Genomic DNA, 14,556 nt, shown 5'->3' on the forward strand with positions numbered 1-14,556 from the left:
GCTGATTGGTCTGTAGTTACAGGGATCTGTTTTTGCACCTTTTTATGCAGAGCAGTGATGTTAGCAGATTTCCAAGCAGATGGCAGATGACCTTGGGCAAATGAGAGGGTGAATAGAACAGAGAGAGGGTGAGCAAGAGCAGAAGAGCAGGCTTTGAGGACACGTGGGCTGATGCCGTCTGGACCAGTTGCAGAATATGACTCGAGGTTTGAAAGCAAGCTCTCCACTTTGTCAGAAGAAAAAGATACAGAGTCCAGGGACAGTTGGGTGCGACTGGGTAAAGTGGGTAGAGATAGTGATGGGTTTAGGACACAAGATTTAGCTGCAAACACCGAGTTTAGACATTCAGCTTTATCACGTGTGGAATCAGCAGTGCGGCCATTTGAGGTAAGGGAGGGGATGGAGGGGGAACATACACCAGAAACAGATTTGATTAACCGCCACCAGGATTTTGAGGAGGGAGAGAGGTTTGAGAGTTCAGACTTGAGATGAGAAAGATGTTGTTTTCTGGCTCTCCTGATGGTAGATACACACTTGTTCCGAGCTTTGTGGAAAGAACTGAGATTGCCCTCAGTTGGGTTTGCTTTCCATGAGGCAAAGGCAAGTTGTTTCAGGACAACTGCCTCGCCACAAGCTCCAGTGAACCAAGGGCGGGAGGAAGGGTAGGACAACTGAACACGAGAGGGGATAAATCTGTGCATGAGGGAGAGCAAGTTTCTTTGAAAGAATTCCCAGGATGAGTTGATGTTTGAGAAAGTAGTGATAGGAGACCAGTCTGTAAGTTTGATGGCTGCTCGGAGACCCTGCCAGTCGGCTTGAGTGAAATGCCAGACTCGACGGCGGTGAGGTGGTTCTCTGATAACAGCCAGAGAGATGTCCATTTTAACAAGGACGTGGTCAGAAGAACCAATTGGAGCGAAGGAAGAGCAGCAGATATTGTCAGGGAAATTTGTCAAAATCAGATCCAGAAGAGATGGAGTACCATTGGTTGAGATCCGTGTCGGGAAGTAGACCGATTGAGTCAGTCCCAATGAGTCGCAGAAAGCTTTTGCAGAGATGCCATGGCAGGTGAGAGAGGTACCCACACCTAGCCAACTGGCGTGATGACAATTGAAGTCACCACATAAGAGGAAGAGACAGTTTGGATGAGAAGATAGAAGATGGTCCATGTTTTCGGATAGTGAGGTGTAGATGGAGTCATCACTGTTCGGTGGACGGTACAGTACACATATAAACATGAGGTGGGAGTGGAGGGGAAGCCGAAGCCAGAGGTATTCCTGGGGGTGTGGGGGAGTGAGAGCAGTGCATGGAGAGTGAGGAATAGAGTCTTTGATGAAGAGAGCAACACCTCCACCAGGACGAGGGTCAGGTCTGTCATACCGTAAGAGGGAGTAACCGGGGAGAGATACTTGGGAGTCAGACACGTCTTGGGAGAGGAAAGTTTCTGTTAGGCAGATAATGTCTGGTTTGTCAGTGGCAACCTGCATGGAAAGATCTGAAAGGTTTGAGCGAAGGCCCCGGATATTTGAGGTCCACACTTTTAATGAAGAGGTAGGGGAGGAGGCTTTGGGTGCAGGAGGTGGAGGGGGAGGGGGAGGGTAGGACAAGGGACGAGGGGGGGAGGTAAGGAGAGTTGTTGAAAGAGTGTGGGGTATTGCAGAATAGCGAGGGGAGGAGGCCGAATGAGGAGGAGAAAAGGCTCTGTGGTGCTGGGGGAGAGGGGGGACAAGAGGCAAGGAAGAAGGCAGTTGAGGATTTGAGGAGGTGGAGTGAAGAGATGGAGCTGAGAGCGCAGTGGAGGGAGGCAGCTTGGTGGATGAGAGGGGGGGGGGCAACTTTGAGAAGGATGAGTGAGGGGCATGAAAGGTGAGGGGGGAATTTTTGAGAGAGGTGAGAGGGAGGCTTGGAGGGAGAAGAGTGGGATGGTTGCTTTGAGAGTGAGAGTGAGGGGTGAGGGGGGTGAGTTGGCACTGAAGTTGGGAAAAAAAGAATGTTTGATGGAAAGCGAACATCCATGGCAAACTGGTTTTTAAAAGTTTTAGGTCAGAGATGCGATTTAACACAATTCTTGATGGATGCAATGAAGGCGAATTCAGAGAATGGAGAGAAGAAGCGCTGTAATAGTTGGATTTTTTCGACAAGGAATGAAGGAAAGGTCGAAATGAGAGTAGTCTGTTAAAATAGCAGAAGAGTAGTGCATTGTGAAACAGTAAAGAGCACCACATGTGTGAGAGAGGAAGATGAAGCATTATAAGATCGTTTTTGTTGTTAATATTAACGTATGAGAGAGTTCAACAGATTAGGTCATGGAAGTGTAGAAAAAAAAATCGAGGAAGAAGACAAGGAGGAAGTTAAGAGGAAGAAGAAGAAGCAGAATCGGAAGAAGTTGAGCGTGTTGTTGTTGTTGGGTATATATATATTTTTTATTTATTTTTATTTTTTTTGAGATAAGAAAGAGATTAGTTGGGAGAATGGGGGATGTTTGGAAAGTGGGTAGGATGAAAATTGAAGGTAATGGGGAGGATAGAAATTGAAGGTAATGGGGAGAAAAAACAAACAAACAAACAAAAAAAAACGATCGAACACCGAGTGGAACCGGTAGGCCTCAAACCTAGGCGAAGGCCTAGGCCTCAAACACCAGGTAAGAACGTCGACAAAAATACTCACAAAATAGCACGATTTTTGAAACAAAACTGAACTAGGAACACACAGTAACATGTAGGTGAGAAAATTAAACAGTTAAAACGGGACAAATAACAACCGGAAACTTAACTTTGAGAACGTCAGCAGGGAGCCCCGAAGGAGACCTCTCGTCGCTCCAAAACCAAAACCGGAAGTTGAGGTGTTTTTAATAACGTGGTGGTGAGGTGTTTTTAATAACGTGGCAGTGAGGTGTTTTTAATAACGTGGCGGTGAGGTGTTTTTAATAACGAGGTGGTGAGGTGTTTTTAATAACGTGGTGGTGAGGTGTTTTTAATAACGTGGTGGTGAGGTGTTTTTAATAAGGTGGCGGTGAGGTGTTTTTAATAACGTTGCGGTGAGGTGTTTTTAATAAAGTTGTGATGAGATGTTTTCAATAACGTAGCGGTGAGGTGTTTTTAATAACATGGTGGTGAGGTATTTTTAATAACGTGGTGGTGAGGTGTTTTTAATAATGTGGTGGTGAGGTGTTTTTAATAACGTGGAGGTGAGGTGTTTTTAATAAAGTGGTGGTGAGGTGTTTTTAATAACGTGGCAGTGAGGTGTTTTTTAATAACGTGGCGATGAGGTGTTTTTAATAACGCGGCGGTGAGGTGTTTCTAATAACGTGGAGGTGAGGTATTTTTAATAACGTGGAGGTGAGGTGTTTTTAATAACGTGGCAGTGAGTGAGGTGCTTTTAATAACGTGGCAGTAAGTGAGGTGTTTTTAATAACGTGGCAGTGAGTGAGGTGTTTTTAATAACGTGGCAGTAAGTGAGGTGTTTTTAATAACGTGGCAGTGAGTGAGGTGTTTTTAATAACGTGGCAGTGAGTGAGGTGTTTTTAATAACGTGGCAGTGAGTGAGGTGTTTTTAATAATGTGGCAGTGAGTGAGGTGTTTTTAATAATGTGGCGGTGAGGTGTTTTTCATGACGTGGTGGTGAGGTATTTTTAAGAACGTGGAGGTGAGGTGTTTTTAATAACGTGGGAGTGAGTGAGGTGTTTTTAATAATGTGGCGGTGAGGTGTTTTTAATAACGTGGCCGTGAGGTGTTTTTAATAACGTGGTGGTGAGGTGTTTTTAATAACGTGGCAGTGAGGTGTTTTAATAATGTGGCGGTAAGGTGTTTTTAATAACGTGACGGTGAGGTGTTTTTAATAATGTGGAAGTGAGTGAGGTGTTTTTAATAACGTGGCGGTGAGGTGTTTTTAATAACGTGGCAGTGAGGTGTTTTATAACGTGGTGGTGAGGTGTTTTTAATAACGTGGTGGTGAGGTGTTTTTAATAACGTGGTGGTGAGGTGTTTTTAATTACGTGGTGGTGAGGTGTTTTTAATAACGTGGAGGTGAGGTGTTTTTAATAACGTGGCGGTGAGGTGTTTTTAATAACGTGGCGGTGAGGTGTTTTTAATAACGTGGCAGTGAGGTGTTTTTATAACGTGGTGGTGAGGTGTTTTTAATAACGTGGTGGTGAGGTGTTTTTAATAACGTGGTGGTGAGGTGTTTTTAATAACGTGTCAGTGGGGTATTTTTTAATAATGTGGCATTGAGGTGTTTTTGAATTATGTGGTGGTGTTGTGTTTTTAATAACATGGCGGTGAGGTGTTTTTAATAACGTGGTGGTGAGGTGTTTTTAATAACGTGGGGGTGAGGTGTTTTTAATAACGTGGAGGTGAGGTGTTTTTAATAACGTGGCGGTGAGGTGTTTTTAATAACGTGGCGGTGAGGTGTTTTTAATAACGTGGTGGTGAGGTGTTTTTAATAACGTGGTGGTGAGGTGTTTTTAATAACGTGGCGGTGAGGTGTTTTTAATAACGTGGAAGTGAGGTGTTTTTAATAACGTGGCGGTGAGGTGTTTTTAATAACGTGGCAGTGAGTGAGGTGTTTTTTAATTATGTGGTGGTGTTGTGTTTTTAATAACGTGGTGGTGAGGTATTTAATAACATGTCAGTGGGGTATTTTTAATCACGTGGCAGTGAGTGAGGTGTTATTTAATTATGTGGTGGTGTTGTGTTTTTAATAACATGGCGGTGAGGTATTTAATAACGTGTCAGTGGGGTATTTTAATAATGTGTAATTGAGGTGTTTTTGAATTACGTGGCAGTAAAGTGTTTTTGAATAACGTGGCGGTGAGGTATTTTTTAATAGCGTGGCAGTGAGTTGTTTTGATTTCCTCCGCCACCAAAGGCGAAGGAGGTTATGTTTTCACCCCTTTCTGTCTGTCTGTGTCTGTCTGTCTCTTTGTCTGTGTACAACATATCTCAAAAAGTTGTGGAAGGATCCGCATGAAATTTTATGGATAGTTTCGGTGTGGAACAAGGACGAGCTGATTCAATTTTGGTGACGATCCGGATCCGGATCCGGATCCGACTGCTGGAATTTTTGAAGTGATTCTTCACCATTGAGAGATAGGGCCAAAAAAGCTATCCAGCATGATATCTCAAAATGTGAACGCATTCTGATGAAACTTGGTGGACAGGTTGGGTGTGTGGCCACGATGAATTGATTCAATTTTAGTGAAGATCCGACTACGAGAATTTTTAAAGTGATTCTTCACCATTTTGAGATGGGGCTCAAAACGATATGTAACATGTTATTGCAAAAATGTATTGGGCCCGATATGTTCTCGTGGATCAGGCATTACAGGGCGGAGGTATGCGCTCTCCCGAGTGCCCTTCTAGTTTTACTAATGTTGCCGTGAGGTATTTTTTTAACGTGGCAGTGAGTTGTTTTTAATAAATTGGCGATGTTTGTCCCCTGTTTGTGTGACGTGTGGTGTAGCGAGCTAATCCACGCGAGTGTATATGTATGTATGTGTGAGTGTTTGACTGTGGCTCTTTCATGTCTCTGAATGACATTCCTCTCGATAAGATTAAAGAACTGAAATAGCTCATTGTGTTTTGAAACTTGAAGTAAATAAATGTGGTCAGAAAAACTGCTTTAGCAGGTTTTTCCTCCCAGACAGGTGCAAAAAAGGTGCTTGCCATCACAAACAGGTGTGTCATGAAAAACTTGAGAGTGGATATATTATAATTGTTTTTAAACTTATAATTTAAAATGTTCATTCTGTGTTTCGGCTCATTCCGACATCTTCTAATACTTTTTCGATACACATATTATGGAGGCTTTGATATACTTATTGGAATTTTTGTTTTTCAAGTTCAAGCAAATCTTGAAGTGTTCAAAACTTATGAACTGTCAGACATTCTATCAAGCAGATTATAAAAGGTCAGGTAATCTATTGAAGCAAATTTGCAATAACTTTGGAGAACAAGAGACTGGCTTATAAGAGACTTTGGAAAATAAGAGACTGACTTATACGAGACTGAATAAGAGACCTCATGCTGAAAACGAATTCTTGAAATAATTAAACATAACCATTCGGATGTCACTCCACCAACGGAAAGCTACAAATGTTATTAGCACCCCCAGCTCACGGCTCAGCTAAAAGTGCCCATAGCAGTGCATCATAGCAAGCAGGGCCTCCCATAGGCGTCCGCGGAGACTGCAGCCGCAGGGGGCCACCCACAAAGAGGGGCCACCCACATCAGCTTGCAATATTTTCAAAGCATCTTGAAAGTCCAGTTGTGCAACATCGATGTTTCCAATAACACCAGCCATGTGTGCCTACCGGCTGCCAATCACTTATCCTATGGGTTTAAAGCCATCATGTTGCACTTCACAAATATATTGTATATCTCTGTAAGTCTCAATGAAGATGACAAAAAAATTTTTTTTCTCCATTCTAAGATGGGTGGGAGGTTTCATGAATTTCTCGATTTCATTATGATTTTAATTTTCAATCCCAACAAAAGTGTTTTGTATCCGCCCTTTCTTGCCGGCAGATTAGTCTGTATTGGGTGTCACCTGAATGGCGTCTGTATTCGTTTACCTCACGAGTGTTAGTATAAAGCGTCGATCTTCGTTTACCTTAACCAATTCCACCATATATTACTTCAAAATAATTATCTTTTTGAGCGATTTTTGGAATTATTTGACCTCCACTTCGTTCTGTTCTCGAGTTATTGCCTTTGACCTATACTCGCAGGAATTAGTGATTTTTGTTTGTTCAGTCCAAACTACATCTGTGCCCAGTTTGTTGGTGATCGGTAGATCGGGTCATTATTGACATAGTTATTTGTCTAGATATAATCAGAAATCATAATATCTGAATTTGCTCTTTCCTTCGTGAAATTCGAATAAATGACGTCATTTTTCCTGTCGGAATTTCTCCACTCACTCGTCATTTTATTGTAGCGATTGATTGGGTTTTTTTTTTTAAAGAGGGTTCCAGAAAATTATTTTGAAGGATTTCTCCAGCTTCGTTTCTGAGATATAAACGTTTTTTTTAATGTTCATATTTTCAATCACTGTGATTTTCAGGTCATATTTTTTTTTAATGTGGTATCCCAGTGGGAGCTGACAGTCTCAATACCTAAGTCAGATTTGATTAGTGATACAGGAAAATTTTTTTTTTTAACACTCATTTCATTCTATGTGAAACGTCACTTTCACATAATTTTATGCGAAAACGTCACTTTCAGGTCATTTTCTGGGGAAACGTGACGTCAGCGAATAATGTCAATGATACTTTTGATGTGCCTTAATTCATAGAATATAATGTTTCAAAAAAAAAAAACACTTCTTTCTCTGATGATTCATTCCAGTTATCGTTGGAAATGTGATTTTTCACCCTTTGGTGACGTTGACATTTGACTTAGGTCATTGTTGGCCACATATCATGCTTTGCTTGACCCACACTACTGTCCTATCAAGTTTGGTTATAATCGGTCCAGGCATAGCCAAGATATGTCAAACATTACCCATGATGGTGCGGAAAGACACACACACACACACACACACACACACACACACACACACACACACACACACACACACACACACACACACACACACACACACACACACACACACACACACACGGACAAAGCTGGTCATTCTAATATTTCACCAACCCCCTCCAGGGGCGAGGCATGAATCGATTCTTCTGAAGATGTCACCATATTATTAACCCTCCTATAGATAGGGCCACGTGAGGTTTTGCAAGGGGCCAGCCACGTAGCGAGCAGAGGCTCTGATAGCAAGCACACACCACCACACCCGTTCCTTCACTGCGTACACTCGTACAGTTGCCGACAGGTGTTTTCAGGTGCATAGCGTTCTTTAGAAATCGCGTGTATTACTGAGAGCTGGTGGAGCCTTGTTCTGTATAATGTGACCTTTAGAAGCAGTGCTCTGAAAGGGGCCACACCTTTGTTGATTTGGATTCCGATTTGGATGATTCGATGAGCAAACAACGTTCAAACTTCAAAAGGCTAACCACGAACAGGACCAGCCTTCCAGAAGGTCTCACAAGTAATCTGTCAGGAATACTGAGAGGGGCTAATACGAGAGAAGGATTGGGCGAATAAATATGTATCGACAGTTAGTGGGGGAGGGTAATGAGGGGAGAAATGCAAATCAGGGGTGAGGAACACACCCCAGGTTTACAACTTTGGGAGTGAAAGGTATTGAGGAAAAATGAGTTATCAAGGGATATGAGGTGAGATGGGCTAACAGGTGGGTACCAGGAAAGACTAGAAAGAACAGTGAAGGTAGCTAATAACAAAATGAAAATGCAATGAGCACTTGGAGACTTTTTTATGTCTTCATTTTTCTCGTGATTTTTACTCCCCTGAAACAGGTGTTCAATAGAACATCTCTGGGAACTTTAGGACATTCTAAAGAAAGGGGTGGTGATTGGGGGGGGGGGGAGAGGAGATAGGATTTTCACCCAATTACCAAATTTTGCGTACATGTTGGTAGCACTCAGTCAGATCGTATAGCAACACAAGGAAAGAAAATCTCGTCCCCTGCCCCCCCCCCCCCGTGAAGATCTATGTCGCACTCCGACAAAATGTCCTAAAGTTCCACAGAAGTTATATGGAGCACATTTTGCAGGGTCTGCCACTGAAGGTAGATGTAGGTTATGTTTGCACCCCTCTCTGTTTGTCTGTGTGCGTGAAAAAGTTATGGATGAATTTGGACGAAACTTGGTGGACAGGTTGGGTGTGTGACAAGGATGAAATTAATATATTTTGGTGAAGATCCAGATCCGGATTCAGATATGAGAATTCAAAAAAAATTTTTTTAAGTGATATTTGGTCATTGAGGGCTGTGATCAAAAACGATAAGGGCATGATATCTCAAAAAGTTTTTCATGGATTATGACAAAACTAGGTGGATGAGTTGAGTAGGGGACAAGAACAAGACAATTCGATTTTGGTTCAGGTCTGGAAGCAGATCTGGTCTATCAGTGGGATACAACGTGTAAATTGTTGAGCCTGGTGGCGGTATGCACTCGACGTTCAAGTTGTGAGTGCCGTTCTAGTTCCGTGAATATTTATGTTGAATCTCGTCATTGCAGTAATTTTTACAATCTCTCAACTTTGTATTTTTTTTCTTGTGTTAATTATCGCTTCCAATTCATCATTTTCTTAGGTCATTGTTGGCCACATATCATACTTTGGTTGACCCACACTACTGTCCTCCCAAGTTTGGTTACAATCACTCCAGGCATAGCTGAAATCTGACAAACATTACCCAAAACCTTTTCCTGAATGGGTGTTTTGAATGCATGAAGGAGCAGATATATAGACCAAAAGGGTAAGACGGTGGAGAGAGCCATTGAGAGGGCGGGGAAAGAGGCAAAGAGGGTGTGGATAGAGGGATAGAGGGTGTGGATAGAGGCAAAGAGGGTGTGGATAGAGGCAAACGGGAATTGCTTTTGTGCAGTATGCACACACCAAATTGAGTGTGACAATCAGGAGTTTGTGAAGAGAGAAGACAAATACATTCAAAGTAAAGTTTCTGCTTCTTAAAGCTGTGAGTAACTATTTGTGGTACTGTATTTTGCACTCAACTCTTATTTTTCACTGAATTCTTTCTCCTTCAACCACTTTTTAGAAATAATAATCTTTTCTTGCAGAACTTTCAATTATTTCCTCATTTCCATCTGCACTCAATCTGTTACTTATCCATTTCTCCCTCCTGTCTGTTCCCTCCTGTTTATCTCTTCAAAATTTCCTCTTGCCCTCTGTTTGTAAATTCCATTTCATCTTTGTCTCTGTCTCTGTCTCTGTCTCTGTCTCTGTCTCTGTCTCCGTCTCTCTCTCGCTGTCTCTCTGTCTCTCTCAGTCTCTCTCTCTCTCTCTCTCTCTCTCTCTCTCTCTCTCTCTCTCTCTCTCTCTCTCTCTCTCTCTCTCTCTCTCTCTCTCTCTCTCTCTCTCTCTCTCTCTCTCTCTCTCTCTCTCTCTCTCTCTCTCTCTCTCTCTCTCTCTCTCTCTCTCTCTCTCTCTCTCTCTCTCTCTCTCTCTCTCTCTCTCTCTCTCTCTCTCTCTCTCTCTCTCTATCTCTCTATCTCTCTATCTCTCTATCTCTCTATCTCTCTATCTCTCTATCTCTCTATCTCTCTCTCTCGCTCTCTCTCTGTGTCTCCTGGCCTTTCTTGTTTCTTTTATTTCCGTTTCTTTTGCCAACTTTTACTTACTCGTATTCTTTCTCATTCATCTGTCTATTTATACTTATCGTTACCCTTGGTTGTTTTTTTGTTTTGTCTTGCTTGTAAAAAGATTTTGTGTTATCAGTATCCTTTCATTCATGGTGTCAGGGGTGTGCTCCGCCACCCCCATTGTTTTTTTTATTAGTATTATTTTAAAAATCATCTTGTGCATGTTTTGTACTCACAATTTTGTTCTGCTGAAAAAAGCCATTAAGGCAGGAATACTGACTGTCCAGAACTGATGATGAGGAAGGATGAATTCTTATGTGGAATGTAAAACTCTTGCAAAGCTGTGTGATCATCATGTATATTCATCCCTTTTGGGTAGTGAGCGATGATGCTCGGCGGACGTAGCTTGTTTTTTTTTTAACTTTGATCTGTTTCATAGGAGCAAGAGCCATGCCCAGTCTGAGGTTGTACCAGGGACAGCGTTACGCACAATTGCAGGCAGAGTGTCTCCGTAATGGACATCTTTTTGAGGACCCCCTTTTCCCCACGAGGAATGAATCAATTTTCTACCAGAAACCAATACCTGCTGGACTTGAATGGAAACGACCATCGGTTTGTGAATATTTTGTTGTTATTTTTCCTTAATGCTGAGGAGCCATATGTTTATGTACCCATGAATTGAGGGAATGGGGTTCAAGCATTTGTGTATAGGTTGGGGATGGTAGAGGTCCAGTAATCCACCAAAATTCCGTGCTAAAATGGATGATCCCTTCAAAAAGTCACATGGAACACATTATATTGATAATTATATGATGAAGTTTATGGCTTCCCTTCGAGACTTTGTGTTCCTCCTAACTAAGTTATTCATATAGTTAATTGGGTTACAGGATAGCTCTGTAGCCTTAGTTGTATCCTTGAATGGAGTCAGAATTTATGTAAAACTGCCGGTTTGGTGAATGTTAGCAGCTCAAGGCTTGCCAACCTTTGGGTGGAGACATCAAGCCACCTGTCTCATCTGCAGTACATTATGCTGTAATTAAACAGCTTTCTATATGTTACAAAAAGGGTAGGCTACTTTCAGCCAGTATTCTGATAAAATTCCCTTTTTGCTTCTGTGGCCATGCACAGGATGGTGTGTTGCACAAATCCTATTGGTCATGATCCATGTGGCAATACCTGATGTGGCCATGGTTCCAGGCCCCACAACAGTGAAACAGTTGATAGTGGATTGGTGTGGTCATGACTGGCAAAATGGCCTTTTGCTGTGGGTAGATCTCCTTGTATTGTTTGCCAAAAGTACAAAATGGCAAAAATATTTAAATGGAAAGTCTTCAAAAATGGCAATTGTGCTCATGGCGGTTCAGCAGCTGAACACAGAAATTTAGGCCGAAGATAGCAGTTGATGAGTATTTGAGGAGTTTCGATGGGGTTCTTCAGGTATTGTAGAATCGATGTAATGCCTGACTTTCTTTTACGTTTTACTTGCACTCACGTTGTTTTTGTTATTTAAACTTTTATTGAATTAATGGGATGTACAGTAGGTTTGGGTAACATTTCCTCATGCGATGCACAGTAAAATCGCCTGACAGCTAAATAGGACCTGTGTGATAGAGCCAAGGCTGCCTGGGCAGCAGCATAGGCAATCATTCATTTTGACCCCTGAAAATCACAAAGTCCTGGGAGTGATGCCCCTTTTGGCCATTATGGTGTACTGATCTCCGCTTGCACTGTTCTGACTTTGTTCTCATTAATTCTCAATGACATCATAATGATCATCGCATAGTATAGATTGCTTGCTCTGTTGACAAAACCATTTACGATGTATATTTATTTTCTACATATGATATCGGTTCTAATTTCGTATGCAGCTTGTGGCTGTTGGTTGCATCATTTTCTGGAAGTGCAGCTGTGCCGCTGATGCAGTGCCCCGGGTACCAGTAAGCTGGTACTCATTTTGCCAACCTCAGGAGGATGACAGGCTGAGTCAACCCACCTGGTGTTATTTCAACGGGTTAACAGGGGCTCGAACTCAAGAGCCTAAGATCTTAAGCAAGTCACCTGAATCGTTAAGCCAACACCAGACTATTACGATATCAACAAGATGAGATCTGTTCAGAGTATGAGCCAAAGGTTTCTTTGACCAGAATATTTACAAAGGGCTTTGTTCAATGTTTTTTTTTTTGTTTTTTTTTTAAGTTGCTGCTTAAGCCGGCTATCTGCTAGGCAGAACCATGTGGCTTGTTGTACTGGGATGCCTTGAAAAAAGAGGTTGTTAAAGCTGAACAACCCTCAACTTTTGAATCAACAGAAAATGTCATTTTTGCATCGAAAGGCTGTGCAGCTAAGGCTGTAAATGTACGTTTAGTTTTGACAGAATAGCTCATGTCACCCAGCTGGTTACACCACTTGCGCTCCCCGGAGCAAATTACACAGACAGGTTTTGAATTTGCTAACTCTGTCTTTCTCGACGCAGATGTTCCAGGCACGAAATGACAAAACACAATGTAAGGCTGTTTCAGTGACCTTGTGCTGATTTTTTGTTTGCCAGTAACCTTGTAAAAGCTAGACCGCCTGCCCTTGGCTGATGGTCGGGGATAGCACAGTCTGCCAATGTTTGTGTTTGGCAAGTGAGAGGAAATCCCAATCACAATAGGATGGAAGAACTATTTAATAGAGTTTAATATGGTGTCATTCAGTGTATAAACTGTAAGTGTGTTTTCGACTTGCACTTGTAACGTGGTGGCTCTTCAAGTTGCACATGTTTTAAGGGCCTGGCCCAACTCAACAGGCTTCATTCAGTCTGCTCACGATCAGCTCATGCACAGCTCCAGCTGGCTCCAATGTCCCACCAGCACAGCCCAGCTGTATTGCTCCCCCTTACATTTTGCTCCTGTTACAACCTGGATTCAATTTTTTTATTCGGCTACCTTGCAATGCTGGTTTGGCACAGAAATCCTGTTTACAAACAAGGTCACAGAGTATAAAACAAATTTTTTACAGATTGAGGGGGGGGGGGGTGATGTAAGCTGGCCATACCAATATGCAGTTGGAAAGTACTTGCAGTATCTCACTTTGTTATTCCCTTTGTTTTACTTTTTGTTTACAAAGTCTTGGCTCATCGAATAGTGTGGTTCACATCTTGTTCCGTTTAGAGCATCTTTATACCAACATAAGCCTGGTGTTGGCTTTGTGGTTGGGGTGTCTGCTTTGGGATCTTAGGGTCTTGAGTTTGAGCCCCGTAACCATTGAATTAACACCAGGTGGGGTTGACTCAGCCTGTCATCCTTCCGAGGTCGGAAAAATGATTACCATTGAACTAGTATAGGGGCACAGCATCGGCGACACAGTTGCGCCCCAACAAAATGATAGCAACCCGGCAACCAAACTGGCATACACAAGAAGAAGATAATATCAATTAGGCATTATAAACAGCAAACAGGACTACTGTTAGAAATACAAGTAATTGTACATCATCTTTGAAAAAGTTTATTTGATAAAATTATTTATGGACGTGGCCCAGATAACTCTGAAGGCAAACACGTCAATAAAAAGATCACAGACTTTGTCAACTACACTCACCTTTGGTTGGATCCTCGTGCCAAATGTCGGTTTACCGTACTGGCAAAATGACTGAAGTAGATTGGGAACTGTGCAAGTGGTTGTGCAATGGATGTTAATTGGTCGAGCAAACCAATGCTACGCATTGCACCCCGTCGCTACGCATTGCACCCCATCGTCTATTTATATTTATCTATACCACTTGTGCTAAAAGCCTGGTGTTGGTTTAGTGGTCAGGGTGGCGGCTTGGGATCCTAGGGTCCTGAGTTCAAGCCCCGTTGGCCGATGAATTAAAATACAACAGGAGGTTGGCTCAGCCTGCCATCCTTCTGAGGTCGGCAAAATGAGCACCTGTGTACTGGTAAGGGGGACACTGCATCAGCGGCATAGCCACGTCCCAACCAATGATGCAACCAGCAGCCACAGGCTGCACTCGATAGAGAGACCGCTTGTGCTCATTGCCCACAGGAGCGCAATCTCAGATCAAACCCAAGCAGGACAAGTCAAGACAATACTAAATCTTTCATGGGTTTATTACAGGCAAGCAGGAATTGGCGGGAGAAATGGCGGTTGGAAATTCAAATGGGGAATTGGCGAGAGAACACAAAGATAGGCAATGCAAGAAATTCACACTATTTACAGGCACGTATACATTTCCAACTTATCCACGATGTGATAAACCCACCATCGTATGCCTTAGAACAATCACTTCGCACTTCTAAACAAAAGGCGTCAGATACCCAAAGAAATGAAAGGATGAGGGAAGAGGGGTAAGAAGTGGTAGCGGTGAGAAAGAACATGTCTTCGAC

General features: G+C 42.5%; 1 protein-coding gene across 1 annotated transcript in view; it reads left to right on the forward strand.

Moving 5' to 3' along the window:
- Positions 1-9,411: 9,411 nt before the first annotated feature.
- The window catches only part of LOC147023001 (calpain-5-like), a 53,952-nt gene continuing 48,807 nt past the window's right edge, over positions 9,412-14,556 (forward strand). The window contains exons 1-2 of the mRNA XM_085888010.1: positions 9,412-9,564; positions 10,629-10,801. Of these exons, the coding sequence (XP_085744136.1) occupies positions 10,640-10,801 (162 nt within the window). The 5' untranslated portion in view covers positions 9,412-9,564; positions 10,629-10,639. The remainder of the gene's footprint in view (positions 9,565-10,628; positions 10,802-14,556) is intronic.

The sequence above is a fragment of the Eptatretus burgeri genome, chromosome 7 (genome assembly GCF_056783735.1).
Source record: "Eptatretus burgeri isolate ZD-2024b chromosome 7, Ebu_testis_v1, whole genome shotgun sequence".
Taxonomy (NCBI): domain Eukaryota; kingdom Metazoa; phylum Chordata; class Myxini; order Myxiniformes; family Myxinidae; genus Eptatretus; species Eptatretus burgeri.